The sequence below is a fragment of the Struthio camelus genome, chromosome 4 (genome assembly GCF_040807025.1).
Source record: "Struthio camelus isolate bStrCam1 chromosome 4, bStrCam1.hap1, whole genome shotgun sequence".
In the NCBI taxonomy this organism is placed as follows: domain Eukaryota; kingdom Metazoa; phylum Chordata; class Aves; order Struthioniformes; family Struthionidae; genus Struthio; species Struthio camelus.
In genome coordinates this window covers 27,952,711-27,978,623 of record NC_090945.1, presented here as the reverse complement: position 1 = coordinate 27,978,623, position 25,913 = coordinate 27,952,711, and the positions used below count along the sequence as shown (strand labels likewise).

The 25,913-nt window shown below is 45.0% G+C and overlaps 2 protein-coding genes across 2 annotated transcripts in view; one reads left to right on the top strand and one right to left on the bottom strand.

The window, feature by feature from the left end:
* The window catches only part of MTTP (microsomal triglyceride transfer protein), a 30,772-nt gene extending 24,137 nt beyond the window's left edge, over positions 1 to 6,635 (top strand). The window contains exons 16-18 of the mRNA XM_009689336.2: positions 3,377 to 3,501; positions 3,937 to 4,107; positions 5,038 to 6,635. Of these exons, the coding sequence (XP_009687631.1) occupies positions 3,377 to 3,501; positions 3,937 to 4,107; positions 5,038 to 5,206 (465 nt within the window). The 3' untranslated portion in view covers positions 5,207 to 6,635. The remainder of the gene's footprint in view (positions 1 to 3,376; positions 3,502 to 3,936; positions 4,108 to 5,037) is intronic.
* A 147-nt stretch (positions 6,636 to 6,782) lies between these two features.
* C4H4orf54 (chromosome 4 C4orf54 homolog) lies at positions 6,783 to 25,893 on the bottom strand. The gene is made up of 5 exons (XM_068941039.1): positions 21,207 to 25,893; positions 17,102 to 17,218; positions 10,967 to 11,086; positions 10,158 to 10,627; positions 6,783 to 9,290 (listed from the first exon to the last, which is right to left on the bottom strand). Exon 1 carries the CDS (start codon positions 25,891 to 25,893, stop codon positions 21,217 to 21,219), a length of 4,677 nt encoding a protein of 1,558 aa, XP_068797140.1. The 3' UTR covers positions 6,783 to 9,290; positions 10,158 to 10,627; positions 10,967 to 11,086; positions 17,102 to 17,218; positions 21,207 to 21,216.
* Positions 25,894 to 25,913: the final 20 nt, after the last annotated feature.

The following is a 25,913-nucleotide window of genomic DNA, read 5'->3' as shown; positions in this document are numbered from 1 at the left end:
AACCAAGCAGTGGACACCTATTGGGTGTTCACAGTGAAAAAGCACTTGTTCTTACCTCTAGTCCCACAAAGACAAAAATTGTTTAAAGCAATGCTGAACCCAGCTTCAGGCTGAACTGCTTTTTAAATACAAGACATCTGTTTAAGAGTAGTTTTACATCTAAGTTCCAGGTCAACAACAACATCGCAATGGTTTGGGCCCTTGCACATAATCCAGCTAAGCTGCATGAGAAGTGTTTTCACCTGTAAAGTCCTTGAACTGTGATTACAAGAGTACCAGAAAACACTGTTAGAATGGAAGTGTGAGGGATAGCACTGGAACTGAAGAAAACCTGTGTAAGAGGGCCACAATCTAGCTGCTTGCGAGTTGAGCACTACCTGCACTTTCCCCAGCCAGCACAGAGAGGGCTTGCCCAGAACATAAACTCCTTTACAAATACATACTGTAGACAACCCAGACAAACATGGCTTTATTTTCTTTCAAGTAAGAAAACTATGGATGTAAAACTGTGTTGACTCCTCTACACTGAGACCCTGATACCAAAACTCAGTGTGCCATAGCTGAGTGCAGTGTGATTTCAGAACAGGTGAAAAAACATATAAAAGATACATGTAGCGCAGGATGACTTGGAGGCCAAAACTGGAACTTAAAAAGGGGGCAGCTGAATTGTCAGAAAAGGAGAACTTACGGAATACTTGGTTTCTAATTATTCCAGCAGTACAGCCTGATTTTGAGGAAAGTGATGTTAAAATGTTTTAAAAGTTCTGCTTCCCTGTTAATTTTTATAAGGGTAATTTTGCATAGAAAGCTCCAAACTGCTTTATACTTAAAGTGCTGTCAAATCTACCAGATAAAAAATGCCTGGAAAACAGCTTCCTTTCATTAACTTTAAAGCCACAGTAATCACAATAGGCACATTTCAGAGAGGTGACTGCCAAGTTGACAGTATCCCTTTTAAAACTTATGCTCCCGCATGCTATCTGTAACATCTTCCCTCACATAACTCCACAACCGCCATCATCAGAATGTATTTTACAGCCATTGCCACCTGCTATGAGTAACAGTCCAGAAAGTATAATTCCCTTTCTAAAATAAACAGCTCTTATAAAACTGTTCTTGAAACTCCTAAGTCACCTGCATTAAAATTTAGGAGCGTTAATGTTTCTTCTAGGCAACGCACCTGTCAGAAGCACAGATAAATTAAATACTTATTAACAGGTCAGAGAAACCCCTCGCAAGCCAGACCCCAGTGGAAGATAGCCAGCTGCAAAAGAAGTGCCTTCTTCAGCAGTCTTTCTGTTACATTACAGTAGCCCTACCAGTACAGTACAAAGAGAAACTTCTTTTTTTTTTTTTTAATTGGAACATGCCACATTTCAGCATTTTAGACAGTACTGAGCTACAGATCCTGATCTTTCAGATCACATTTTCCATTGCTAATGACACACAAAGCTTAAAATAGGAAGGGAAAGAAAAACACTACTCCTGAGAAGGCTGGGTCCCTGTGATTTACACCTCCTGTCAGCCTGGACTGGAGGTGCACACGAGACGAAGGACAGGATTCAGCTCTAAATAAGGAAATAGATGAGCTGGTAAAACCCAAGACAAGTGCTCATTAGATTCTGTGCTGGTTTGAGTGACAAACCTGGCCTAATGCTAGGTAGTCTTTAAATTTTGCAGTCCTTGCAAACTAATCCTCTTCCAATATCCTTAGGTGCAAATTGACAATATATCTAAAAATATCTGCTCCTCTGGTTGTGTGTGCGTGGCTCTGCCAAAATATATACTGTTACCTACTCACCCATTAACAGTTACTGACCAATTCAGTCCCAATTAAAAGTAAAGTGAAATAAAGTAAAATAAGCTTTGTCTCCACATCTAAATAGACCAACAAGGATTATTTAATTAATTTGGAAAGTAATCCTTGCCCCATTGCAGTGAATAGAAAAAACTCCCTTTGATTTCAGAAGGACCAAAAATCCAAGCTATGATTTTTACTTGGACAAAATAAGAGATTAGAACACAATATGACCACGCTTGCTGGGGGCGTGCTGGATTTATAAGCTACAGCCAGCCCACTGCATTCTTAAACCTCAAGCCCACTTCAGCAGCAACTGGCTGCCAAGTTGGCTCTACCAGAGATCGTTTCAGACCTTAAAAGGTGAAGTCACCGTATACAGCCACCATGATTCTCAGACTCTCTGACCACAGCAGGAAGACTTCAAGGCTCTGAATACGGTCTCACCAAATGTTACCTCCTGCTATAGCGATTTGAAAGACAGTCTCTATCTGCTTGTTTCTTTCTTAAAACTTAGGACAGCATTAGCAGAAAACACGGGGCTACTGAACAGCTTGGAAGGGACAAAGAGAGATTTTCATGACACCTGGACATAAGAAAGAGGGAGGAAATTAAGTATTCACACATCCTGCAAACACCTGCAGCATTACAGGTGCTGAAGACACCACAGGCTCAGAAGCCTCAGGGGAGAGAGAAAACCATCTAGGAGAGAGAAAGAAGCGTCCTCGTATGCAAGAGACGTGGTCAAAATGAACTTTTCCCACATTAATGCTTCCTTTAAAGCAGTGAACTAAACTACTTGTTCAAAAGGAAGCAGGATAACTATATAAAGTCAGTTAGATTGCCAGGCTGGGTGAACTTTAAAATCTTGGCTGATTGTCAAAACTTAAAAGTAATGAGCTGCTGTGACCTTGAGCTATTATCACTTCCGAAACTGACTCCATGCAATGCATTTCCAGTCCAGCTGTAGAGGTTTCAAGAAGTCATGAGCATACTTGGTGTTGGTGGAAAGTGCATTAAATGCAAATTACCAACTGCAATTAATGTGCACTGGCCTATGGATTTAGCCACCCCGCCTCTGAAGATGTAATTTTTCCAGTATGGTGGGTTCTGAGCAGCTGCACTGTGCACGACTGCTTGCAGCACTTTGCATCCTAATGCCAATATGGGGCTGCCTTTCAGCATGCTGAAGAAGCCACATCGCGCTTCACTGTTGTTAGAGCTCCGAAGCGAAGTTTAATCTGACCTAGCTGGAATGTCACCAGCGTCCCTGAGGCTTGTGTGATAGCTCTTGGAAACAAAGGGCATGATACTCCTTGCAGTGCACCTGGCTAAAATTATGCTAGTTGGCACATAAGGTAGATGAGAGGTGCCTTGCCTTAGCTTCATCCCAGTCTCTTGGGAGCGAGCTGCATTTTAGTGGCGCTCTGTCCACCCTTTCAGCAAAGCTCCAAATTCCTTTTCGTTCCTTGAACACGACAAGAGGCATGATGAGACACGGTCCAAAGGGAAGTAAGGAAACCAACATGGTTTCCAGTTATTCACTGGTGCGTCACCTGTGCTTTCTCATGGTTGCAGGTCATTCAGCTGCAGTCTGGGCTGAGGGCCAGCGTGGAGTTCCAAGGTGGCCTGTCCATTGACATCTCAGGAGGAATGGAGTTCAGCCTTTGGTACAGGGAATCCAAAACCAGCGTTAAGAATCGGTGAGATGCCTGCAGTGCATGCTATAGCTTTAGGGAGTTCGGGTTCCTAAGCCCAGGTAGTTCCACTTAGAAGACAAAATATAAATAATCTTGAGTTTGAGTTGAAATTAAAAAAAAATCACAGAATGGCCAAGGTTGGAAGGGACCTCTGGAGATCATCTAGTCCAACCCTCCTGCTCAAGCAGTTCATATATGTGATAACATCAGTAGTTTTCTTCTCCACATGCGTAATACCAGTTCCCGCTGATTTCATCTATGTTTATATATCTTTACCTGAAAACTATATCTTTATCTGAAGTATAAGATATATTTTATATCTTTATCTGAAAAAAGGCTCCTTTGAGGGCAGTGTGAGCTGTGAATGCTAGGACTATATGTAGTATAATTTCCTTTTTCTTGGTCTGTTTTAATTGTAATGTCTGAATTTATTTGTAGGGGAGCCATGTTCATAGCTGGTAACATCGTGGTGGATTCCCTCTTTGCAAAAGCTGGTATGGAAACCACTTTAGAAATAGAAACAACATTGGACTTCATCTCCACAGTGCAGTTTTCACAGTACCCATTTTTAGTCTGCATGCAGATGGACAGAGTCGAATCTCCATTCAGGTAAGGACTAATTTTATAATTAGTTCTAACTAATTTATAAGCAGTTCTTTCAGCCAGCTGGTGAATCTGAAATGTTTGGTGTTCACAGCCATGAGAGAGTAACAACAGAGGCCAAATTTCAGTCTAATACAAGCTGGTGCAGTGTAGGCAGTTCCATGCACCAACATCTCTGCTAACCCATTCTTCCCTGTCCCTCAGCCCTGAAATTCAGAAAGGACCTTAGAGAAGATTACTAAACATGCACTTTTGCACTTTTGTCAGATTTTCTGATCTAGTTTTACAAGCAAATTAGCTGAAGTTGCAGGACTCCGCTCCCCTAATGTATAAGTAATTTTGAAGGTGACTGGAAGCTTTGTGCAATAGTTCTCTATTATAGTATGGAGAGAATAACTGCACAGCCATAAACTAGCTGAACGTGAACGATTTCTTCATGATCTGGTATTTGCTAGTGTTGATAAAAGTACCTGGCATGCTAAGCTCTTGAGCAACTGTGATGTCCTATTGCATTTTATTAAGGCATCAACTGTCCTGAAATCTAAACAACTAGACTATAAGGTAAAAGATAATTTTCAATGGCCAAAGAATAGTTACTGCATGCCCATGTCAGAAGCTTGGTTTACTACTTACTCCCTTCTAATCCCTATTTGCTAAGACCTGAGGATGATAACATCTGCAGTGCCAGATTTCCATTCAGTCTTTTTTAATCCCAAAGATGGTAAGCCTGAAAAGATTTAAGGAACTCAAGGGTCTCCAGGAAATCCTAAGAGAGGAGTATCTGTTATTCTGCAGTTATTAAAACATGTTCTGATTATACCTATACATTAGGTAACTTAGTATGTATGTGAAGTGTTTTCTCTCTTAGTCTCACCCACAGAGTGCAGATTTTGCATAAAGTTGCTAATGCCAGATAACCACATTGTATCTTTACAGGCGATATGTGACTAAATACGAAAGTCTACCATCTGGTAGAAGGTACACCTCAAGGAAAGGAAAAGTGGAACTGTTGGCAGGTTCTGAGTACCCTCTCCATCAAGAGAACTCCAACATGTGCAGGAAGGTTTTCAGCACCGAGTCCGATTCCTCCAGCAGCTGGTTTTGAAACAGGCACCTGAGCTCTCGCTTTCCTGAATCCATAGGCTTCTATGTACCATACCAACTTGGAGCTTGATCTTGCTCTACTGCAGTTAATGGGAAATTTGACATTGATTTCAACAGGCCAGGATCAAACTCTTAGTGTGTGCGCAGTGTTTACATATTTACCTATATTTAAGACTTTTGTAAAAAAGCTAAGGCAAATAAAGACCAATTTGGTAGCATTCCATGCACTCCCTCAAGGGCGGTGCTAGTTCTTTATTTTTACTTTTTTGTGCAAAAAGCAAAAATAAGACCTCTTTTTTTTTTTTTCTTGGGCAAGGGAATATAGAAGTCCATGCTTTTGACATGCAGTAAGAACAATTATGTTGTATAAAGAACGATTATTTATGAATATGTTTTAAAGCATTTAGGTGTTTTAGGCCTATGACCAATCCTTATTCAAATACTCAAATACAAATTAACATCTAAATGGGACCATGAATTCCTGCTCACTCAGTATTGCCTGTTTACAAAACAGTAGTTTTATTTTACAATATTTTTAAAGGATTTTTGCCTTTTTTAAACAGTCAGACCTTGATTATTATTATTATTTATCTTTTTTTTGTATTAACTGCTATCGTTAAGACATATGTGATTAAAAGTGTTGGGTAACATTTCCACTCAGCACTTCCAAGTACTTACGGTTGCCTTAATTCTGTTCCCATTGAAATCAATGGTATAATTTCTATGGCCATTACCAGGAGCAGACTTCAGCCAATGCCGATTCCTCTTCAACGCTGCCTCCAGAAAATTCATGTCACTGTGTGTAATCAAGGCAAGTCTATTTCAAAATATTGCCCACTAAGGCAATTCTGAACTATAGTGAACATAAAGGTCCTGAAAGAAACCATTTTAAATGCACAGTCTAGCAAAGCCTGTGCAGGGAGAGAACATTCTCCCTAGGTGAGCCAGGCTCATATTTCAATGCAAACAAGTAATCGTTATTCATACGAGTCTTCCAGTTAAAATGAATTATATATGTACCTTGTAATGACTCCACAGGAACTGTGAAAAAAATACACATTTTATATTTACAACAGCATCACAGACTAAGAAAGAATGTATCTCATCCCAACTTATCGGATCTCCCACATGATCCTTTGATTACATTTTTATAAGACAAAGTGGGTGAATGATTGTGAAAGAAAAAGCCAGGAACAATTGTTTTACAAAAAAATAAAACCAGGCAGGAAAAGAAAGAATTGTAAGAATGAAAAAAAAAAAAAAAATCCCAAATACTTTCATGTTGTAAAAAAGCAAGAGTGCCCAATCTGCAAAAATCAAACTATCAACAGGATGAAAGAGTTTGCTTGTTGTCTTTCCTGAGAATGCTGACACACTTCTAGTCAGAGCATAAAAAATAAAATGGGCAAAAATATAGTATGAAAAAATTATATTGTTTTCAGTCTTGTTTTTTGTCTGTTACGTTCTGGGTTGGGATAGCCCCCTGTTGGTGAAGAAACAACAACAACTAAAAATAAGGTCAGACCTAAGTATTCACAGTCTAAATACCGAAGAGGGACAAATGATGGCACAAAGGAAGAGCTATTGTCACTATTTTACAGGTAGAGAATTGAGGTATCAACAGATTAAGATATCAGCCCCACATCATAATTTGCGTAGACAGTCTGCCAGGCTTAGCTATAATGACTTTGCAACCCAAAATCAGAATAAAAATGCAGGGAGCTTGTGCTAGGGCTCTGATTCCTATCCATATTATCTGTCTTATATCACAATTCTAAGCGCAAGGCCGCCCGCCCTCCTCCCTAATTCAGCAAATCTGACTTATAAGAATTTTCTCAATGCGTGCCTGTAAAATGGGGCCCTTTGGCACACAAAAACAACATCATATTAGTGCTCACTTTTCAAAAAGGGTAGCATAAAATATTTTCTGATTGCGAAAGATGATCTGCTTATTGCCAAGTATTTGGACAACGACACCACGTTTGCTCTTCTTTCATATGAACGCGCACAGGTTTTTTAACATAAATCAGGCAGTCTCCTGGAGATGCTGATCTGTGTGTTTTATTTTTTAATTACTCATCAAGCAGTAGCACAGCTCATTGAGGAAAATCAGCTATCTGTATTATTGAAAATAGGTCCTTTAAAATGGAACAACAGGCCTTAAGGGCAATTTTTAGCCTTGCACAACTTTGACAGCATCCCTTGAAATTAAATCAAATAGAGCCTCCAAGGCCAACGTTACTCTTCCAGAAGTGATACATGTCCTCATGGATACCTCACGGTATCACAGCAGTACACTTGCTTCTGAAGTTATCTGACCCTAACAGCTGGACATAATGGGAATTCCAATAGGGTTTTAGTTCAACAGCTGGGTAATAGAAGGTAATGGCTTACTTACATGGACTCCATAGCTACGGAAACAACAAAATGGACAATCTTCTAAAAATAAGGTGAAATTAATACATTGCTTAATCCTGCATTTGAAGTAAAAACACACTTAGGGTTACAACCAAAGCAAACACTAGGAATCTTTATCAAATTATTTAGGGTGGATGACAAGTATATAATATGCATTTCAATAATGTATATTATGCCTATTTTAAAATATTCAGCAATAGTGGCAATTTAATATTTCGTACATGAAGTTTAGAGAAAAAATTCTTAATCTTTACAAATCAAAAGCCACAGAAACATCAATGTAATAAAAATGCAGCTAAGTCCAAAAAACCAACCCCTTCGAAAAAGAGATTTGAAAACTTTCCCCTTAAACTTTCTGAGAGTGCTACTTTTTAAAGAGCGTGCTCCACAGACTCTTCAAAAGGTACTCTCATTCTAGCATTCAGATTCTCGCTCCACCCCCAGGCATATTCTCAGGCACAGGACACAGCAGAATACAAGGAATCACTGAGTTTGGGAGGCAGACCTCCTCCAAGAGAGAGGACTCATTTCTGTCTTCCATGAAAGAACACATTTAAAGGCTACGGGAAACTTGAAAAGGAAGTCCTGCGAGCAATGAAAGGAACAAAGCCTGATTTCCTTTGCATTTTTGGTTTGTGGTGAACTTTGCTGCTGCTCCAATTGAAACTCAAACCAGTGCCTGCTCCAGCTGAGACCCTTTCCTTGCTCTGAGAGGATCAGTAAAATCTCTCCCTCATGTAGATTTTCCATTACTGGCCATCTTACAAGTCACAATTTCAAATAAAGCATCTTTCATTTTCAGGAGGAAAAGTATATGCCTTTGAAGACACAAACACCTGAGCATGTTTGCTCAAACAGTTCAAGAACTGTAACTTATTTACAAAGCCACTCTTGACTCGCTTTTAATTTTAATAGGCCCATGGAGGCTTTTCAAATTTGAAATCAGATGTCCTATTTTCAAAGGGCTTTTTGGCCATCTTAAAGTCCTTTAAAGGGATCCCTTAGCCTTCTTATGGACAGACCTTGAAACCTGTTCATCTAAAATCTTTCAGTAACACTGTACTCATAATAACAGGTTAAATTAAGAAATACAGGTAAGATCATATAATGCTGTTTAGCTTTGTACTTAAGTCCTTGATAAGTATTAACGCGTCAGCACAGCGCTGGTTAACAAATTTTGGGACTAAATATTCATTATTTTTATGACCCTTGACCATAAACAACTGCTGATAAAGGACAGGATTCTCTCCTAACAAAAATGGATACAAACCAGACTTGCGTGAGTGTAAATTAGTGTGATCTCAGAAGAGCCCTCAGTCAGGCTTGCAGCGATCTTCTTTTTCATTTGTTAGTGTGAACAGCATCATAACTGTACACATTTATTTTTATTAAAATGAATTCATCATTGGTGAAAGATGCTGGATTAACACACATACAACAACTTGTAAAACACTCACCCCAGATTTACAATGAAAACATGTTACTTACAAAGTCAACTCTAACTTATCGAGAGCAGCTGACAGAGAATTCAGGGCGGCTCCAGAGAGATTACGGTGCAGAAGGAACTGAAGCGCTTACACACAGATGTAGCTTTTAGGAGCTATAAACACATCTAACAAATGTTGCAATATCCACATGCCTTTGGATGCAGGAAGATTTGTTAAAAACTGTAAAATAAATAGAAACCCCAACTGAGCAAGGTTTTTAAGTACATTTTCAACTTGAAACAGCGCCTTGTCCAGTTGAGGTGGATGCAAAGCAGGGCAGTTAGAGAACGCAGCCAGCACACAGCATTTTGCAGCATCAGGTTCTAATTTGGTAATTAGAGGACAGGAACCTCAAAAATAAAACAGCTGAATAGGCTAAGTAGATACCGGTTGGGTTTGTCAAGCAAATTGTTCTCAATAGTGACAACCCCAGATGACAGCAATTATAAAATAGATCCTCCCCCTGCCCCAGAACATACCATGCCTGGTTTTATCCTGCATAGCTTGCTTACTACTGACATCAGGGAATTATCTACTAATTCTGCATTCTTTTCCTGAAGAAAAATGCTGTATTTCTACCTTTTGGTCTCATCAGTGATGTTTTAAAGACCGTTTATAGAGTCTAATCCTACTAATCCTTTAAAATCCCTGAAATATTTCACCTGGCTTTAGATTAATATAAGGTACTGTCAGAAGCCCTTCCATTTTTGTTTCCAAGGATTTTTATAGTGCAAGGTGCACTGCTGATGGCTAGAAGACTGGGCTCCCAGGGGAAAGGCTAGAGTTCACTTCTCGATGCAAGTCTATTTTTGACCTCTTTTAAGAACAGGTTTCAGTTTAAAGGATCTATGCATTGTCAGAGACTAATGGACAGCAACGTGCAGAGCTCATTAGACAGCTCCACTGAAATTAGTCTCCAGGCTCCAGTAACTTTTCTTAGAGAAAAGTAACAGAGCAGTTACCAAATTTTCCTGCTGATAACACCACCTACGTTTGCAATTTCAGACTTTCCTCGGGGTCAGGGTTCTCGCTGGTCTAAATACTCACAATTAATTTATTCCTTTGATCTTCTTGGGTCATCATTCCTTGATATCCTGTGCTTATCCAGCATGCTCCTGCTGAGAAGAGCCTGTAGCTTTGCTCTCCTCTGTTCTTTTCTCCTTCTTCTCAACTGCTTCTGTCAACATTTTCTCTCGTTTATTTGTTAAGGGTCTTTTGAGACTTTGCCATTAACCCATGTGTAGCTTGGCATAAAAATCACTATCCATACAGTGGTAGTTAAGTCATTGATAACATCTATTCTAAATGCAATGCTGAGATACAAACCTCAAAGAATACAAGGAGAGAATATTTCAAACATCACATTACTGTTTTACCATTAAACTTGCCTTCAGCAAGGTAGGAAGGAAGTGTTGCCATGTCTTCGAATGCCATTGCAAATCTGTTGTAGCTGTTTTACTTCAGTTTTATTCCTTGCAGGTAAATAGTGTGGTGGAAATCCATTTTCTTTTAAGTTTCTAGAGCATGTGGTTAAAAGGAAGACCATTAAAATATGCTTCTGAATACTGAAAATTGGGAAGAGAGGAAGTTCTTAAATTGAAAAACTGATCTTATAATTTTCAAGTCGATTTTGTGATTTTTGATGTTTGACTTGTGATTTTTTTAACGTTTGGACTTGACTTAACATCAGAAACCTTCCACTGAGATAAATGAACACATTAAAGCAGCAAAATACTTTTCCTTGCAATAATTCAAGCAATTCTGCTATCCTCCAGGAAAGTGATGCAATTTTTGGGCATATCGCAATACTAAACAATGAAAATAACGAAGAGAACGACCAGGAAAAAATTATTCACCTCACTAGCTGCTCTATCCAGAGAGATTACAGTAGACATAGTTCTTTCAATATCCAAAACCATATGCCAGTCCAACTTAGTCCATTAAAACTGAAGAGTTCTACTTAATTTAATTTCAATCTAGAAAAAAAAATCAAGGAGAAAAGAAAAAAAGAAGAGTCAAATGAACTCAACTTCCCTTTGTCCTGAAGTTACAGAATAAATAGAGTGAGATCAGGTCAGAAACAGTTATGACACTGTGACAAACTCAGGAAGATTTAAAACGTGGATTTTGGAGTTTGCTATGTGGTGAAATCCCTTTCTTCCATTACTATTTACATGTTCAGCCAAATAATGCCACTGTTATTACTTAGTCTGTGTAAGAGCAAACATAAATTCACAAAAATATGATCACGCAGGAAACCACATGCTCATTTGCAGTGTGTCTTTTACTGAAAAATACATTTTATTTGTCATAACATTCAAAAAACATAATACAAATGCTTACTTATTCAGTTACAAACTTTGGTATTCAACGGTTTCAAACAGTCTGTTTTCACATGATCCTCATCTAATTAAGTGTTCTTGATGTGCAACACACTGTTAGTGCAACTCTGCTGTCCTTAAACTCCAAGCTCACGGCACTCTGTAACGGGATCACTTCAGACTTCGGCTAGACACTTGCCACAATGCTGTTGTGTATGTTGAAAGCAGCTCAAAGAGTCATTTTTTTTTCTCCAGTCATTTCTCTTCTTTTTTCCAGAGGCAACAACCCATTATCCACACAATGCTTTCACAGCATTTTATCCTTTGCCATATAACCCACTGGCTCTCTCAGACATACCACCCACATTCTCCTAACAATCGTTATCCGTACTTCACATTTGCACTTTTAAATATCTTTATGCTGATAACCCACCCCCTTACCAAAGGGGAAAAAAAGAAAAAAAAAGGAAAAACACAAAAAGAAGGGGAAGAAAGGATCACCTTCAACACAAGCATTTTTAAAGTACTGTATGTGTTCTCAGGTAGTCACAAGTTAATGGTAATTTGTAAGAATGAGGAATGACACTTTGGCCATCAACACAAGATAGTAAAGGCATCTCTGAATGCAGACAGGAAAAACACACAACCCATAAATACATTTTAAATCATTCACCAAGTGAATTAAATATAGGATTAATTTAAACCAAACGAAACCGACCCTTTTGCAAAAACCCAGCACAAGATTCATACATCACCCCAGTCCCGCTGACATTTTTAAACAGATCCTAATCTAAAATCCGCTGAAGTCAGTGACCAGCTACTGTAGACTTTGACTCATGACCATGGGGCTGAGGTGGCACTTGAGCGGCGTACAGGATTTGCCCTGCTTTGCGCACAAGGTGAATTTCAACTGTAACGTACTATGACTGCACCGTGAAACATATAATACTAGCAGCTAGTGAACCCCGACAGAGAGGGCTTGATTCCAATCCAAGATACGTGGTTACACATCACCCCATTAGCTTGAGAAATTCACCACTGGGTATACGTGGAGGAGCACCATATTACTGGATTTTTCTAGCAACCTTTTGTGGCAACACCTGCATGTGTCCTGTTAGACTCAAGGCCAGAGTTCTGTTTTTCTGTGTATAACATTAAGGACCTGGGACTCAATTCTGCAAGGCACTGAATGCTCTGGACCAAGTTCAGCAAAGCACTGAATCAGTGGATTGAAAATAAAAAAAAAATCAATGGTTCCACTGAAGTCAACAGGACTCAGGCTCAGGTATTTTAAGCTATAGGTATGCCTGAAGGTCTGTGAAGCTCAGCACCTTGCAAAACCGACTCTTTTATGCATACATGAAGTCTGTTTAATAATAGATAAAATTAAGCAAACGTTGTTTGACATTAGAATTGACACATTCTGCTGAAGAAATCCCCCCTGAGAAAATAAATAGCTGTTGGTATTGCCTCATGCCATTGCTTTCATCCCTACAGTTAAAAAAAAAAAAAAACTATGAAATTTTCCTTCAACAAATATATGTTGCAATACAGGATATCTGTTTTCTATACTTTTTTTTTTCTTTCAAGTACACCGGGTGAAACTGTAAACCCTGAGTCTGTGTGTGCAAACCTATATCTCGTAAACCGCAACGTGAAACTTAGCCCCGAGCACCGATATTGGAAAAGATACAGCACTAACATTTTTAAACACAGATGCTAGTATTATAATGTATGTACCGCACACATTTATGTCACTATGGAAAACCTACTCTGGTACCTGCACTGTCCTGCAGTTCGAAGTACTGTTTTGTTTAACACTGATACTCTATTCTTAACATATATAGGCTTATCAGCCATGAAAACAGAGAAGAAGCATTCATTCTCTTTAAGAGGCATGCCAGCAGAATCCCAGTAGAAAATCAGAGCTTATAACTGTAGACAACACGACTGAAGAACACAGGGATTAAGTTAACACACTATATATTCTACCTGGGCACTTCAGGCTCTTTAGGGTTAGAATACTATTTTTTCATTTGATTTCCACAATGATGAAGATAAATGAGAAGATACATGCTAAATCACTCACTATCTGTATACTTGCAGTGCATTTCATCCTGAGGGCAATTTCAATTTGTGCCTGTAAACAAATAAATTCCATTGAAATAAAATCTCATACATATATTTAAAGACAGTTGTAGCCGATTTTTCTGCATCTTATACGTTATTCAAGGAAATGAAAACTTGTGGTTTTCTTTAAGAATAGAATCCCCTGAAACTTCTTTATCAATAGGTTATTTTTCTTCTCAGACTGTGTGAAAAAAACATGCTTGAAACTAGCTGACATAAACCTTAATATTATTACAGTAGAAATTTTGGTTCCAATGACTTTAATAAGATTTTCCCCCTTGTTATACAAGTATCTGGGAAAGGCCTGCTTTATGCTTAAATTTTTGGCTCTTTTGCAGAACTGGCCAATTTAGCGCAATCTGAAAACACATTGTTCCTGTGATTTAAACAAGGGAAACGAGCAGGTGGCCAGCTCCTCGGGAGGTTTTTAACAAGCATAGCTCTCCTGATATTTTCCAGCTGAAGGAGCTGGGCAACCACAAACTTCTCAAATTGCTGTCCATTAAAAAGGAGCTAAAATATTACAGCAAGACAGAAAACCACACAATAAATAAATTTACTAGACAGAGTTACAAAGTAACTTCTAAACTCTGTTTTCAAAATAAAAGGCCAGCTTGCACTCAAAGAAATTCCCCACGGCTGTCAACAGGGGGCTTTCGTAAGTAAAGTTAGCTGAATCTCCCATATGGTGAAGACACACTTAACATCAGATGGAAAACCTACATGTAAAACAACGGCAATGCTTACAATAAAACACATCAGCTCTACGTAACACAGTGACTGTAATGCTTATGATACGATATATCAAATCTAAGTAATGTTTAAAATTATATTTATGTAAGTGAACAAATAAAGGGAAAAGAACACTTACAGTTTTCAGTGTGTTCCTGATACAAATTCCTGCTGTGTATTTTACACAGGATTCAAAAATAATTTGTTTTAATAGAACAGTAGGAATTCAGCACTGAACACACAAACGAAAAATATGGAAAATACTTCTAGTAGATTCCTTCCCAAAATGGACTTGTGTCTGAGAATTATACTCATCTGAACAACAAAACAAGGTGTAAAGATCTTATTTGGTGACCTTTATATACCGGCTATGCAAAACTTTTTGATTTGCATGTGCCTCCCTCAAAGAATAAGAGAGGGACCCTACTGAGTCTTAAAAAATTAAACTAGAAATTTATTGTCAAGTTTATAAAATAGTAACAAAAAGGTCAAAACAATCCTATCCAGCAATGCCTGCACCCTCAGAATTCCAACTTACACGAGCGAGAAAATTCAATGCAAAAAGATACATTGTCAGGTGAACATTTTATCAGCTTTGCTAAAATAATTGTAAAACTGAAGGTATATCAGACAAATGCAGTTCACATGCAGAAAGCTCATGAAATAACCGAATTCTGCATAAAAAGTGAGAGAAAATATGATTAATAGAAGACCCACACAGCACTCAAAAATTACAAATCAAAGGCTCCGCCAACAAACATTCACTTTTCAATAACACTCACTACCAGCATTAAAACTGGCAACACTGATCTCCTTCACATAAGAAATAGCTGTGCTACCAAAATTCTCTGCAATTGTTTGCACTTTGATTCTCATAATGCTAACGCCTGACCAGTCTATCCATCCGATCCTATCCTTCGTAACAGTGACGCGGGCAACACGTGCAGCTGGAATCTCAGGTCTGGCTAGTGCCTAAGTGGTGCTCATTTTCATTGGGGAAGCTGGTGAGGCAATGGCTTGCTTCCCGACACTCAAAAACAGACCTTTACCTCCACGAACAAATTTGACTTGCTTAGTGATGGAGACTGGACAAAAGAACTTTTCTAAAACGCCGAAAAACGAAAGGAAATAAATTTTCAAGAGTGAATCAGTTTAACTGAGTGATGGAAAAAAGCAGTTAAGAATAATTCTGTTTTGCTCTAAAATGCGTATGCTAGATAAGTAAAAAACTGCTTAACTTTAAAATTAATTTTAATGTTTCTCATTTGTTTTCTAAAAATTGATGGAATAATTCTGTAACCCCGGTTAGTCTGAGAACTATTTAGAAACAATATGCACTAAAACTCAGATATATAAAAATACTGTTGGCCAGCAACTGAAAACAGCACATATATGAAACAAATCAAATGACTGTAGAGCAAAGATTGCGTCCTACAAGACTTGTATATGCTAGTTAAAACTTCTTCCGTGTCCTCTCAATGACAGAGACTTTATGGCAAAAGCACGCTACTACCGTTCTTTGTCTGCAAATCAGACTGTTCATCTCTATCTGGTCTTATTATACTTAAAACCAAAAGATTATTTATTTAAAAAACGAGGGAGCCCAACTATCATGAGAGGCAAAACCTTGAGAACAGGTGCAAGAAAATCTTGTGCTTGAGCAAGCTCTTAAGTACTGACTTTTGGGTTTTGTATTTGTTTTTTAAATTTTTATCCTGTTACCTCAATAAATAATTTAAACTTGATCTTACATTTATCAGCTTTCCAAAGTCCTTTACTGAACTGAATGAAAAGTTTGGGCAAGGAATACACTAGCATCGTTTAGTTTCACCATCATGGTAATAATTCTCTTTTACTGAGACAGACTAATTGCTAGCAAAAAAAATCATCAGTTTAAGCGGAGTTGGACACATGGGCAAATATCACTGCATTTTGAGTAATCTTATTTTACATTTTCTTCTTCAAAAGGGAAATTTTTTCCTTAGCAAGTACAGATAGTGTAGATGTAGACCTCAGGGAAGCCTGTCAAAAAATGGCTAAAAGAAAATGACTACATATTGGACTGTAATATTAACAATTTCCTCTTGAATGGGAATCACTGGGATTATGTTTTCAACAATGTTGACATTTATGAAAGAAAACACTGCAGTCTTAAGGAAAAACAAATGCTGTTCTCTCCTTTAGAACTGGGGTTTAAACATATTACATTCAATTTCTGGCTTTCCACTATTTAAACACTGTCATAATTATGGAAACTTGTGATGTCCAACACAGTACAAAGGAGCAAATGAAAACAATCAAATATGTTTCTGATATGTTACTGATATGTACACAATCAGTTTTGAATCATGCCAAAAAAGGAGAAATACTAAAGATAACCTACACACTACAGATCTCTACGTTTGCAATTCAAAGTGCATAGCTACAGAATACAAAACAGAAATCTGATCTCATTGTCACTGAAATCTATGGGATGACCCTCATTTACTTCAATGGGAGAAAGTTCGGGCCTTATTTTTTTAAAGAGTTGTACGACTGCCTTAGATAACCATAATAAATTCCAAGGACCTGTGAGAAGCTATATTTTGATGCAGACCTGAACCCTGTTACATTTACATGCTTTTGCAAACAGCTGCAGTGGTATTACTACCACTAGCTGCAAGCACAGAGGCAACATACAAAGTCTGCAGTTTGGTTTCAATATAAAAACAACGTTGCAGAAAGTAATGAAGTAATTTAGTGTGGTTTGCATAATTAAATTTGTGCATACGCCAAAAATAGGAATTTAGGAGAAAACAAGAAACTTACACACTTGCTTTGTATGAAGCAAAAAATGAGAAAACTGTAGAAGCAGTTTTTAGGATGATTATTTAGAGTTACCAAGTGTATTCCAGACCAAAGGAGGGTGATTCATCTTCCTTATCCCTGCAAAAGAAAACCAAATGCGTATCATTAATAAGAAGCAAATTCTTAGAATACGGACAGAAAATATTTAACTGTTGCTACTCCTGAGAAGTAATATCTCCTTCATTATCTCAATATTCTTGCTACTGATTTATTAAGATACTACCAAAATCAAACAAGAACATCCCAACTTTTTTAACGGAATAAGGGGGAGGCATTCTTTTTTTCAGCAAAATTATTTGTGGTTGCTTGAGGTATAAAACGTGCACTCCCTTATGACCTTGCTGATCCCCACAGGTTGGTGGTCCCCAGGACTGCTATGCGCATAGGTAGAAACATGAGAACACAATCCGTCAAGGATTTACAGTCAGCTCCTGTAAAACCTGTGTAGGTGACTGCCCAGGAAAGCATCTCTAACAAGAAGAGCCATTCACCACATCCTTAATTTTTCCTGGTATCAAAGTTAAGCACTATTTAAACATTTCCTAAGTAGCCACAGATTTAAACTCAAGCTCATGCTTCATTTCATTCATTCATACTAGACAAAATACTAGAGCCATTTTAATTCTTGGAATATTCCCATGTCCCCCACTAAAACTGGACCCCCCCAAATTTACTAAATTGGCAGTGAAGGCTCCGGCGTAAGTACATCCTACATGCAGTATATGTCAGTGTAAGCTTACTTCTTGCCTTAATAACGTGCGTTATACAGTCTGCTGAATAGGTCACCCAAAGAAAGCCATGATGATATGATGTATGATATGAGCCATGAAAGTTATGATGATATATGCTTTATATATGCTTTAAAGAAGCAGTCCTATATCCTATCCCTACGCAAACACTTTTTAAAGGCAGACATATGTTGCCTGGTGGCAGGCAGGTCGAAACACTTGAAATTAATAAGTATATTTGTATACTCTGATGACAGAACTACTCATATTTGGTTTAGGCTACCCTCACTAAAAAGGTAAACACCATGTGTATTCTCGTAACTATAATGTGTCAATATTATAGTTACAATTTTTGTAGTACAATAGTAATTGTAATTTCAATATTTGTAGTACAATTTGGTATAGTCTTGTATGTTACTTTCTCATTCATATATCTAAAATAAGACATTAGCTCCCAAGAATACAAAGTGGAAATAGATACCCAAGTTAAAAATATATTTTCAGTCATTCATTCCAGGAATGACCTCCACACAGGCAGAGCACTGCAGGTCAGCGCTGTCTAGATGTGGATCCAGACAGACATGGCAAATGTGCTAGAACTGAAAATTACCATTACTTTTTTTTCATAATAAGAGAAAAGGGCAGCAGGAAAATCCAGGTAAGAACTATGTTGCCAAAAGCTCACAAACTATTTTTCTTCAGAAGAGGAAGAGGGGGGAGAGACATCATAGGTTATTTCTCAGAAACAAATATGTATTCTGTGATGCTTGCTGTATATCAAGAACTTAAGAATTGTTCAGAACAAGCACATTGTATCTTGGATTTTGCCAGAGTCCAAATCTATAGGATCTATTTGATCCCACTGATTACATGGAAAAAAACATTTGCCACAGAAAAAAAGGACTAGAACAGTAGCAGACCTGGAGGATCAGGTGCTAACACCACCAGAAGAATCACATCACCGACAAAGATTAAAGTGAGTTATATCACACTGGTTTCCAAAAGGTGACAGTGACCAAGATGGATCAGTCCTTGACACAGTGACACAATTTGTGCATGAAGATGTGAAAAAGAAAAAGATAGAATAAAGAAGAGAGGGAGAGTGCAGCATGAAAAGAAACGGAGTCAGGAAGAAGCTCAAGAGAAATCATTCAGCATATTTTGGACAGTAAAACAATGGGATTCTAAAAAGGACAGTATTTTATTCACGCTGTTCCAAATCCACGGTTAGGTGATGATATCTGGCAGTTCTTTTAATCCATTTATTCACTGCTGTTTTCGATAGGGGGAAACAAACGTCCCAAAAAAGCAAACAAACAAAGAACTACAAAGTAAGGGACAAAAGACATAAGAAAACAAAGGAAAACAAAACAAAAAAAAAGCAGAAAATAGAAGCAAGAAAGAGAAATGTTTCTATACAGAGATATGAAAGTTATGTAGAAGACGGAAAATGTTGAACAGGTGCAATGACAGAAAGGGGTAATGGGAAAGAAAAAACAGATACAGTAAGGCTATAGATGTGATTCTAGTCTTGTGTATACCATATTTTCTAAATATATGAATAACCAAAGTCTGATGATAAGCTATAAGCTACTATGACAAATATAAGCTAATATAGAAAAATATAGGTACTATATATTACACCTTTTCAAAAATAAACAGTGTTTAAACTGAAATCTAACAAATAACTGATTCTTTGCACCAGTGGTCTACAGACCAAATGAAAAGATCAAATACTTTTTGTAAATTTATCCAGATATTCTACCAAGACTTTACTGACAAGATTAACTGGAGTAACACTGCAGAGCTCAGCTTACACAAATTGGTATTTTGCCTACTCCTCGGGGTAGTGGCCTCCGTAAGGGCCAATGAAAACAACTTCATTTATATCCATGATAAATTAATGGCACTCCCAAGATAAAATATTTGACTAGAGGAGAAATAAGCACGTAAAACATTTCAGTAAGGCTTCATTCACTAAGTACTCTACTACTCAGTACTAGAAGTAAATGCAAATTAAAAAAATTACAGAGGCAGAAAAAGATAACCCAAATAGCACTTGAAAAAATTTACAATCAAGCGTGTGACCAAACAAAACTCAGGACAAAGAAGTGACACATGTAAAGCGTTGACGGTCGCTACTGTTTCTCTTGCCCTGTGAAATGTACCAACACCAAACATTGTCAATCTTCGATAAGGCAAGAATAGCTGTAGTAACTGTGCCCAGTACTTTACTGCCTCGCTTTTTAAATACACTTACAGAGATTGGTGATGTGCTCTCCAGTTATGTCAAGAAGCAAAGGGAGAAGTGACAACCATCCTGAAGTTAGTTTCTTAGTACTTCAGGTACTTCGAAATCAGATGTTATTATTACTTGGTTATTCTTCACAAGGCTTTCTGCACCCCAGTTTTGATGCGTGCTGTTCCCCCATGCCCCCGTCTTAGCCCATAGCACATCTACAACCCTCCCCCCAAACACAGAGCCGTCTACGTGGGGGCCGGCCCCAGTTACAACCCTGAGTTGTAACGGGGACGCTGGCATGACTGTGGTGGGGCAAGCCCAGAGCAGCCGTGCGAAATCATGATTTATAGCGGTGTCCGGGGGCTCGCAGGAGCCCTCCTGCAGCGTGGGCAGCCATGGGTGCCCTCGCCCGCCTGCGGGCCCTATGGCTCGAGGATCACCTGGGCAGCCCGTGGCCCAGGGGAAACACTCAGGGCCCTACCCTACGCATCCCCCTCGCTTGTCTGGTGAGGGGTCAGTGTCCGCCAACAGAAAGGAGCTGAAGCAAGAGTTTAGCTCCTTCCAGCCCATCTCCCACTCTTCCCGAGGATGGGGACGAGATCTCTCCAGGGTAGGGACAGGAACGCTTGCCTCCGCTTGGGAGGCTCCTTACGTGGTGGAGCCACCCCATTTCTTGACAGGTGCATTCAAAGGAAGTACCTGTGGGCCCACCTGCCTGTCCCCAGCCGGGAGCGAGGGCACAGCCCTTCCCACGCAGCCAGAGCCTTTCTGAGACCCCCAGCCACAGGGCAAACTGGCACTGCGTAAGGAAAAGCTAATGGTTCTACTGAGACCTGCCTCTGGGCCAAAAGAAAGGTGGTATTTACCTTCTTAGAGCCAAAGCCGAACTGAACAAACGTTTGTACGTGTGCGTAAAAGCCAGGCAGTTTGTATTTTTTAGGCGTTTAATGCCTCTGTTTCAGCTCCGGGTGAGGGCCGGCTCCCGCCCCCAGCTTCACGACTTTTACCACCCGCGGGGGGAAGCTGCGGCGCAGCCCTCGCCGGGTGAGCCGCCCGGTGCCCCCCCGCCGGCCGCGGCCGCGGCCGCCGCACTCACCCGCGGCTCCTCAGCGGTGCTCCACCACGAAGCGCATGGTGGTGCCGTCGAAGGAGGGCGGCGCGATGATGCGCGGCCCCGCGGCCGGCGAGGTGATGCTGATGAGCGGCTTCGCCTCGGGCGCCCCGCGCCGCGCCGGCGGCGGCCCCTTGCCCGTGGCCACGTAGTAGGGGCTCTCCGCGAAGGCCGCCTCCGCCGGCGCCCCGGGGCTGCCGGCCTCGGCCGGGGCGCTGGCCTCGCTGCCCGGGTGGGAGAGCGGGCGCGGCAGGGCGCCGGCCGGCAGCACGGCGGCCGTGGGCAGGAAGCCGGGGTACAGCATGTACGTGGCGCCGTAGGCCCCGGCGTTGAGGGCTAAGGGCGAGAGGGGCAGCGGCACGGGGCCGACGGCGGGCTGCTGCGGCACGGGCACCTCCACGTACTGCCCGGTCTCGGGGTCGAAGAGCCGCCGCTTGAGGGGCTGCTGCACCGGCGTGTCCACCAGGTAGTACTGCCCCGTGCTCACGTCCAGCAGCACCTTGCGCTGCGTCTGCGGGAAGGGCTCGGCCGCCGCCGCCGCCGCCGCCCCCGGCGCGGCCACGGAGGGCGAGAAGCAGAGCAGCGGCGGCGGCGCGCCGGGCAGCGCCGCGAAGGGCAGCGGCTGGTGGTAGACGGCGGCCGGCGGCACGTCGGCGGGCTGCGGGGCAGCGGCGGCGGCGGCGGCGGCGGGGGGGCCCTCCTCGGCGCCCCGCCACTCGGCGGCGGGCAGGGCGGGCGGCGGGCCGGGGCTGGCGGCGCCGCCCTGGCGCTTGGCGGCGCTGAAGGGCTGCAGGCTGCAGAGGGCGGCCGCCGCCGCCGCCGCCGACACTTGGCTGGGGCGGACGCCGCTGCTCCCCGCCGCCGCCGCGGCCGGCGGCGGCTCCGCGGCCGCCTTCAGCGGGATGGCCAGGTAGTTGCCGCAGTCCGGGCCCTTCTCCGCCTCGCCGCCGCCCGCCGGCAGCTTGAGCGGCCGCGGCCCCGCCTGGCCCTTGAGGCCGCCGTCGGCCGCCGGCTTGCCCGGCGCGGGGGCTCCGCCGCCCGCCGCCTTGGGCAGGGGGGCGCGGGGGGCGGCGGGCGGCTCGGCGCGGGCCGGCGGCGGGCCGCGCTGCCGCTGCCGGGCCAGGCTCTCGAAGGCGGCCGCCTTGGCCGACACCTTGTCCGCGCCCGCCGGGTTGGAGGCGCGGCGCGGCAGGCGCTCGGTGCCCGGCGCCGCCGAGCCCTTGGCCGCCCGCTCCTCCGCCTTGGCCGGCTGCGGAGCGGCGGCGGGCGCGGGGGGCGGGCGCGGGGCGGCGCCGCGCTCCTCGCTGGCGATGAGGGAGAGGACGTGGCTGTCGGTGATGGGCAGCGGGTCGCTCTTGCGCTTCCACTCGCGCTTGTTGAAGCTGTAGAGCTCCTCCATGCTGCGCACCGCCGCCGTCAGCTTCTCCAGCGCGTTCTGCACCGGCGCCGCTTTGCCCTCGTCCCGCGGGTCCTCCTCGCCGCCGCCCGCCGCCGCTTTGCCCTTCTCGGCGGGCGGCGGCGGCGGCGGCGGCGGCGGCGGCGGCTGGTGCCGCCAAGGCGCGGCGGATTTGGAGACGATCTTCAGCACGGCCGGCTGGCGCGGGTCGCTCTTGTTGGGGGCGATGGTGGCCACGGGCAGCCGCCCGGAGGTGCGGTGCACCAGGATGGTGCCTTCCGGCGGGCAGGCGAGCACCCTGCCCGCCGGGGCTTTGGCGCCGGTCTCGGTGGCCTTGGTGCTGCTGTTGCTGACGGCCTGGCAAGTGATGACCACCGGGGACAGCGACCTGGGGATGCCCGCGATCACCAGCTGCCGGGGCTTCTGCTCGGAGCCGCCCTGGTCGGAGGCGACGCTGCCCTTGTCGCTGCTGTTATCCCCCGAGTCGTAGCTGTAGGAGCTCTTGATGAGCTTCCTGACGTCCCTCACCTGGTGGATGGGCGCCTGGGCTTTGTGCTTGCCGTCCCTCACGTCGCGCACCAGGAACTGCGGCACCTTGTCGGGGCCGTCGCCTTTCAGCGGCTTTTGCTGCGGGCCCCTGCCCTCGTCCGGCGCCCGCGGCAGGGCGGCAGGGGCGGCGCAGGCGATCTGCGGCGTGAGCAGCTGGGCGATGCTGAACGGCGGGTCCCTGGGCTGCTGCACGCTGCCCAGGCTGATCTTGATCTCGGGGGCTCTGGGCTTTATGGCGGACGGGGAGGCGGCCGTGGAGCACTTCGTCGCCTGCTTGCCGGGCTCCTTCTCCTTGGGAGTGTGCTGGATGGTGGGGACGAACAGCCGGGACATCCTGGTGGACTTGCCGGCGGAGATCTCGCCCAGGTCGGCCCTCCAGTCATGTCGGGAGGAGAGCTTCAGCTTCCCCACGGGCGCCCTCTCCTCCTTCTTCTCCGCCTCCCTCTCTTTCCACGACCTGAAGGCGCTGTTCTGGCTGCGGAGGAAGGTGGCCTTGATGGCCTCCGAGGCGCTCTTCTTCACCTCGCACGTCTCCTCCGGGCGCGCCTCGCACAGGGCTCTGTCGAGGCTGTGGCTCCCTTCGCGGGGCGTCGACGCCTTGGAGGCCGGCGACCTGCTGCCGCCCGGCTCCCCCGCCTCCTCGGCCGTCACCACGGTGTAGTCCGAGCTGCCCTCGGAGTGCCGGGAGCTCTGCCGCTGCACGCCCCCCTCCCGCGGCCTCTCGCGGCCGCCGCCGCCGCCGCCGCCGGGCTCCGGCTCCCGGCTGCCGCACAAGGCGCCCGACAGACCCGTGTACGAGGTGTCCGTGATCTCGCCCCGCTCCATCTTGAACTCGTGCTCCAGCTGCATCTTTTTGGAGATGACGTTTTTGAGGAGGCTGGAGGCGAATTTGGACTTCTTGCTGGCCCCCTCCGCCGCTTCCGCCGCTTTGCCGCCGTCGTGGCCCGGTGGCTCCCGGCGGGGCGGCTCTCCGCCGCCGCCCGCCGCCTCGGGGCGCTGGCCGGCCTCGGCGGCCGCGCCGCCCGCCTGCCCGCCGACATTGAGCGTCTCCAGCAGGGTCACCACCCGGGAGCCCGCCCGCAGCCGCTTCGCCGACAGCGGCGGCGTCTCGACGTGGGTGATCTCGCCGTCGAGCTTGCTGACCACGAACTCGAGGGCTTTCGTCTGCGACTTGTTGGAGCGGACGCAGAGCTGCCCGCCGCCGCCGGGGCCGCGGAGCAGGCTCTGCTCGGCTTTCGGCCCCAAGCTGCTGCATTTGAGGTCCAAGTAAGTGGACCAGCGGTTGATCCCCAGGGCATTATCCGACAGGGAGGCGGAAGAGGCTCTGGAGCTGAAGTTGAGGGTATCAAAGTAGGGGTAAGCCAGGCTGCGGAAAGCCCGGGCAGTCAGGTTTCGCACTTCTTTGTCGGCATCATCCAGCTCGCTGACGGCGCTGGAGGCGCCGCTCGAGTATTCCCCCACTTCCTTTGCCCTTATGGCTCCACACCTGGTTTGCAGACGCGCGGGGACCGCAATAAATTTTTTTGCATGGTCATGGATCGCATCTTGTTTTAAACTTGAATTGCGTTCAGGAGCTGTGGAGACACGGAGGCTCATGTCGCCTTCATGCTTGGCAGCATAAATAATGTTTTGCTTTTCGTGCACGTTGCTAGACTCATTTATAGCCCTGGAAGTCGGTTTGATTGATAGGAGAATCTGGCCTGCAGGATTCTCACTCGTGTCGCCGGGGTGCTTGGACTGACTTTCTTCCGAGCTGGCGCATTTGTCCGTGCCGGGGGTATCGTTTTCAGAATTAATGCTGACGATCTCTGTGCTGCTGGTATTATCGATACTGTCCGTCTGATTATTGGGGTCGCTGGTGGTCGTGCTCAGGTAGCAGCTATTGTCCTCCTCCGTCTGCGTGTCCCCGAGGGTCTCGTCGCTCCCGAAGGAGGCGTAGTCCACGAAGGAGTAGATCACGTTGTTGTCCTCAAAGTCCCAGCGGGCGGCCAGCCCCACGTCGAAGTCCATGTCGTGGTCCACCTCGCTGAGCTGGATCTCGTGCGTGCTGATATAATGCGCCTCGTCGCGGCTGCCGCGGCCGCCCTGGCCGCCGCGGGTGCGGGGCGCGCCGCCGGGGCACCCCCCGCGGGGGCTCCCGGCGCAGCGGGCTTTGCACTCCGCATCATCGTCGTCGTCGCTTTCGTAGCCGAAGGAGGAAGAGGAGGTTTTGCCCTCCGTTGACACCGGGTCGCCCATTTTGGGAAAGCTGCCTGCCTTGTTCACCGGAGAAGGACATGAGGAGGAGGAGGACTCCGGGCAGCCTCCCGCGTCCAGCTGCCCGGCGGGGGGCCCGGATGGGGGCCCGGCGCCCCCCGCCGCCTCCCCCGAGCCGCAGCCGGAGCCAGCGCCGCATCCCGGCGCCGCCGCCGCCGCCGCGCCCGGGGAAGGAGGGCGATCCCGCCGCCGGCCTTTGCAGCCGGAGGATGCTGGGCTCGCAGCCCCGCTCGCTGAACCGCCGACATCCCCGCTCCCGCGGGCTCCGCTTTGAGGTCCGAGACCGGCCGCTTGCCCCGCGCTCCCGGCCGGAGCCAGCTCGGGGGGCTGGCGGGGCAACTCGTAAATCTCCGCGCCAGCCGCCACCTCCTCTTCCTCCTCGGCGGCCGCCTCCGGGCTCGGGCCCCGTCCCGCCGCCGCGCCCCCGGGGCCGGCGCTGGGGACCGAGGGCGGCTCGCCGGGCGCGTCCATGCTGGGCCCGTCGGGGCGCG